Genomic DNA, 6,000 nt, shown 5'->3' on the forward strand with positions numbered 1-6,000 from the left:
TACACTTTGGGCTTGGGTCCCTCTCAATACAGCTCTGCTCGCCTCTGTTGCTCAGCAATAATTCATACTACACAATATGCAAATGACACAGAGACAAAGGCATCCTGGCATGATTCTATTGGCTATATGTATCCTGCAGTTAACTTTAGCTTGCTCTCATTGGTCTTTCTCCCCCGCCGAATCCCGTGGCTCCTGCGTGTGATCTTATAATGGCTGCTCCTTCATCCACTGCCCCCCGAGTCATCTTGTCTCGCTCAGCACCGTCTGCTTCTAAAACATTCCATTCTTGCACATTCCTGCACCCCACACACCGTTCCGGTCCACCAGTCACACACAGGATGCAGCAACATCTAATGATCTACACCAAGCTCAAATTCCTATATTCCTTTAATAGTCAAATGTATGAAATCCTTTAAGTGTAACCGAAGTTTGGACCATGCTAATGACAAGACCCTCAGGAGATGAGTGCAGGAAGATTGGATCAAGGCTGCAACAAAGGAGGTGTGAACGAGACACCTCTGAAACAATGGACTTTCATGCCGGGACAACAAAAGTCATGCTGGTGGCTCCTATCAGTCTACCCTTTGCTCTGTGTTTAGATCATGACTGCCATGATTACATTATCCTTTAAAGTCATGACAAAAGAGTTTTTTAGGACTGTCCCGTTTTCTGACAACGGCAGTTTTCGTGGAAATACCCCTAAACGCAGTAAATGACCAAAAAATGGCTCTGAGGTGTGATAACTAAGTAATTTTTTGAATATTTTTTACTTCCAACCACTCAAAATGTTCAGGGTGATCATACCAATCCATATATATATATATATATATATATATATATATACCAATCTATATATATATATGTATCTATATCTATCTCTTTCTCTCTCTCTCTCTATATATATATATATATATATACATATATATATATATATATATATATACAAACATATATACAGTGAAACCCCGGTTATCGCGGTTAATGGGGACCGAGACCACCCGCGAAAAGTGAAAATCCGCGAAGAAGCGGCGCCCCTTCAAAAATGCTTAAAAAAAACCTATACAGGTATACAGTATACCCCCCTGTATACAGTACACCATATAGAATACGGGTAGAGAGAGAGAGAGTGAAATTCATGTTATAACAAAAAAAAAACTAATTATTATTAAAACTTATTTTTTTATTCCCCAGCCATTATTTTTGTATTTATTCAATTACTTCTTTTTGTATTTATTTAATTACTTCGACTTTTACCTGCTGGTACGCCGTCCGGTGTGCCCTGTGAAATGAAAGGTGGCATTCTTCATTTATTTATTTATTCATTCATAACTGACAGCCTCGCGCACCGCTCGTGCCCGGGCGGAAGAGGTGCTCCTCTTCAGCTTAATTGTCACGCACGCCGGACTTGCTCCCCCGGAGCTTCCATTCAGTTAAACTTAGGGGCCGCTTGGAACCGCCCGTGCCCGGGGAAGGTGCTCCTCTTCGGCTTAACTGTGACGCGAGCATGCCCTCCTCCTCCGGAGCTTCCATTCGGTTAAACTTAGGGGCCGCTTGACACCGCCCTGCCCGGGGAAGGTGCTCCTATTCGGCGTAACTGTCACGCACGCCGGCCGGCCTCCTCCGGAGCTCTCGTACGGTCCCGAACGGAGCGAAATGTCGCCCCGCTCGTGCCCGGGCGGAAGGTGCTCCTCTTCAGCTTAACTGCCACGCACGCCGGCCGGAGCTCTGGTACGGTCCGAACCGCGCAAAACGCCCCCGAACATAACTTGCTCTTCTTCGCCCACTCTCCTCTTCGCCCACGCTCTTCTTCGGCGCACGCCGGCCTGTAACCGCTCCAGCGCCGCGTCGTGCCGCTCGGCGAAACCACAATGCCCCCGCGCAGCGGAGCGAATGGAGAACCCCGATCGTGCCCGGGCAAAAAAGTTTTTAATTTTTGAATATTTTTTTTAGACCCGTGAAGCACTGAACGCGCGAAAGGTGAACCGCGAAGTAGCGGGGTTTCACTGTATATATATATAAACACCACAGAAACGTATTGTTAGTAATCAAAGGTGATAGACTTTACATCTAAAAATTAAGAATTTGCTAATTAGCATGAATAAAAGTTACTCATGTTGTAGTGGTACACTGGCATTTTGGTGCTGTCAGTGTGGGTTCAGTTCCCACTCAGTAACGGTGCAAATGTGAGCATGAACTGTCTCTATATGTCCCCTGTGACGGAATGATGGCCAAACCAGGGTGTGGTCTGCCTTTCTCTCAAAGTCAAATGGGATAGGCTCCAGCTCCCTCGTGACTCTGAGCAGGATAAGTGGTATGGAAAATGAATGCACATATCGCAAAACAAAAAGTAATTAACCCTTTTACATCTCAGCTTTATCGAAACGTCCTCCTTTCCTTTTTTGTTGTTTGCAGTGATGTGGAACAATATAGTGTACCCTGCCTACTACTCAAAGATAGCTGGGATAGGCTACAGCATCCCCCGCGACCCTTGTGAGGACACGTAATACAGATAATGGATGGATGGATTTATTCTATAAGAAATTTAGAATAATAATAATAATATTCCCTTTATTAGTCCCACAATGGGGAAATTCGAGATTCGAACCCAGGCCTCCTGGGGAGACTGGGTCCTGAACGCGGAGCCTTAGACCACTCGGCCATCCTGGCAGCCAGAAATTGGCCTTTGTATTATTCAGTGCATTTCTACACCACTACCAAACCTAATGATAATTATATTGTTATATATCATCTAATACCTAACTGACAGTATCTACCAAAACGGACCATTACTTTCATTGTAAAGACAAATTCATGATGGAGTTCTTGTATCGAATATCATCAGATAGTCCAAGTGACCATAATCGTTTAACAGTTTCTAGTCTGATCTCAACTCAACTGTATTACCAAAGCACTTTCAGACAACCGCCGCCATATGCAAAGTGATGTACATGGAGCAAAAGTAAATCATAGAACAACAAACAATAAAACAAATTAATAATGAAGAAAAAGTACAAAAGAGTAAAGCCAACAAGTCGCATACTGAGTCAAAAGCCAAAGAATAAAAATTAGTTTTAACGCTTGTGCGTGTTTGTCCATTTTTTGTACTTTTTGGGGATTTTATGTTTTTACATCAATGACAAAACATTGAAAAAAAACATTCTATGGAGCTGAAATATCACATAGATGTTAAAAATGTGTTGATGTTTAAAATGTCAAAAAGCAGGAATTTTAAAACATTGCAGTTGGGAAATAGCGTATTATGTAAGTAACATCAAATAGACGCAGGGCATGTGACGTCCATTTTTTTTTGTCCCATTGACTGCCATTATAACTCAAAAACTTTAATAGAAACTGGTGTTTTTTTATGTATTTCCAGTGATCATTGTACAAATCTCTTGACAGGGGACTGAATAATGGGTAAAAAAAAGAAATTTGGGGACTTAGAGCTTTAACCCGCCTTAAGCACCAGGTGACACCTAATACTAATTCATGATTTTTCCTTGCAGAACAATGAATCGCTTTGGCGCGCAGTCGTACAATTTTATTCCATAAAAAAAATGTGATATATATATATCAGAAATCAGAATCAGAAATCCCTTTATTGTCATTCTACTCAAGTGTGCAACGAGATTAGAGAGCTCCCCTCTCTAGTGCAATAAAACAATAATTATATATATATATATATAAAATATAATATATATATATATATGTATGTATATATATATATATATATATATATATATATATATATATATATATATATGTGTATATATTTGCTCCACAGCTCGTGGATTGGGGACATTTTCTACGCATGATGACGCCATGGCCCTCGCAGCTTGTCATCAAAGCGCAGAGCGGGGTTGATTTGCGAAGATCTGTAGTGCGACATTGTCTCAGCAAATCCTGGACATACCATCTTAAATGCAGTCTCTGGGATGCTGACCCTGGCTGTGGCGTATAAAGTTGGCCCGGGTGTGAGGGTTGGAGGGTAAACAACTTGTCCTGCAAGTTCGTGGGTTGGAGAGCAGAAAAATGTTCTGTTCTTTGATGGCCACAGGATGCGTCCTTCCTCTTCTTCCGGGACAATTTCAATTTCCTCCTCAGACTCCTCTTCCTCTTCCTCATCAGAATTGTCATCTTCCATCCTCTTATGAGGGGAAAAAATCCTGATCGGAGTCTTCCTCAGACGTAATGAAAGAAGAGTCAGTGGAATAATTGTCATCTGCCAAAATAGTTTGCCGTGCCTCTTCTGTTGAAAAGTATCTCACCATCGTTGCATGTGTGAGTTCAAGGTGCAATTTCTGAGTTCAGCTTAAAAAAACAGGAAGTGCATCTTTTAAATGTCGAGTCCTCCGAATGCTATTTGCTGTAGTACTACACTGGACACGTGCAGAGTCTGCTCTCTCGACCAATGAAAGTGTTGGATTTCAAATAATAACACTTGATTTTCCGAAAGAAATTAAGCCATCAATGCTCAATGCAATGCGTGCATTAAAAGTAATACATTGCACGTGCACGCGCGTGTATGTGAACCGTACAGGCGCGTGCAATGCTTTGCAAGGCCGCATTGTATTATGCAACCATGCAAAGCAATGCATGCGCACGTAGCACGTGCAACGCGTGTGCACATATAGCTCTACACGCAAACACTTGGAAAGCACTCGTATTTTGCATTATCAGAATTGTTGCGCGCCACGCGCGCACATGGCCCGCACGCACGACTACACGCACTCACACACGTTCACACACTTGTCTTCTGACAATCACAGCAGTTTTTTTTGAATAAAATTGTACGGCGGCGCGCCTTTGCGATTCATTGCTTTGCAAGGCCGCATTGTCTTATGCGGCCATGCAAAGCAACGCAACGCATGCGCACGTAGAACGGCAACGCGCATGCACGTAGCACGCGCAGCGTGCGCGTGCGTGTGCACATATTTCTTTTTACGTGTACATACTCTGTACTGTATGTTTCCATATATGTGTCCAGTTTCGGATTATCTTCAGCAGTTTTAATTTGGGTGTTTGAAGGTTTGCCTCAATTTTAGTTTGACGTTTTAAGAACCCAACTTAAAATGATCAAGTTTAACTATCTGCCGTAATTTGATGGATATCTAGAATATATATGTTTTGGGTGTATCTTTTCAGATTGGAATCGACATAGCGCACTTCCCAGATTTTCAGAATGATGTTGACTTTACAGAACGGCTGGTAACAGAGCAGTCAGTTTTCTGTCTGCCTGCCACAGTAAGTTCCCATGCACCTTCACCCCTTTTGTTTTAATAAAAATACCACAAATCCAGCCGCTGTGTGACATTCATAACATCTCTTCTCACAGGCTTTTGAGTATCCCAACTTCTTCCGCATTGTGGTGACAGTTCCAGAGCAGATGATGGTAGAAGCTTGTGGTCGGATCAAGGAGTTTTGCCAGCATCACTATCAGCCAAGCAGTCATGACAATAACGACTTGGATCAATAATGCAGAACAGTCCAACTATGTGATGGCATGAAAATTAAAACTGATCACACTTACTCAACCGGAATCTACATTGACTAGTTTTACAAGCTTACCTAATATGCACAAACCAGGTGGTTTGTTGCCATCACACTTTCAATGGTTGTTTAATTTTTCTTTTGAATGGTCTTTTATTTATATTATGGATGTACCTGATCTAAACCTCTTGTTTGTGGTTTATTTATCTCATAGATAGTTATACTTTTTAAATCAAGCTAGTCTATAATCTCAACGACCCTGACAGTGGTATTTACACTTTATGGTAGAAAACTTCAATTAAGATTTTATGGGGAGAGGGGCCAATATTCGCGGCCAGTGAAGTGATATAATTTTGGACGCAACCACTTAAAAGTCACAAATCCTCAATACACTTTTTCAGGATCCTTGCCAGTCTTAGGTCCTAATGATCGTCATCACTTTTCTATCCCTTATGCCGCCTCTGTGTATGGGGATAAAGTTCTTTATATTTTACATTAACTACCGCATAT

General features: G+C 41.8%; 1 protein-coding gene across 2 annotated transcripts in view; it reads left to right on the top strand.

The window, feature by feature from the left end:
* The window catches only part of tat (tyrosine aminotransferase), a 50,381-nt gene extending 44,852 nt beyond the window's left edge, over positions 1–5,529 (top strand). For both annotated transcript variants that reach the window (XM_088299340.1, XM_088299341.1), the window contains 2 exons: positions 5,146–5,244; positions 5,336–5,529. In XM_088299340.1, the coding sequence (XP_088155466.1) occupies positions 5,146–5,244; positions 5,336–5,476 (240 nt within the window). In that variant the 3' untranslated portion in view covers positions 5,477–5,529. The remainder of the gene's footprint in view (positions 1–5,145; positions 5,245–5,335) is intronic.
* The last annotated feature ends 471 nt before the right edge of the window (positions 5,530–6,000 follow it).

This window comes from Idiotropiscis lumnitzeri, chromosome 6 (assembly GCF_059441095.1).
Source record: "Idiotropiscis lumnitzeri isolate Australia: NSW breed Sydney's pygmy pipehorse chromosome 6, RoL_Ilum_1.0, whole genome shotgun sequence".
Lineage (NCBI taxonomy): Eukaryota > Metazoa > Chordata > Actinopteri > Syngnathiformes > Syngnathidae > Idiotropiscis > Idiotropiscis lumnitzeri.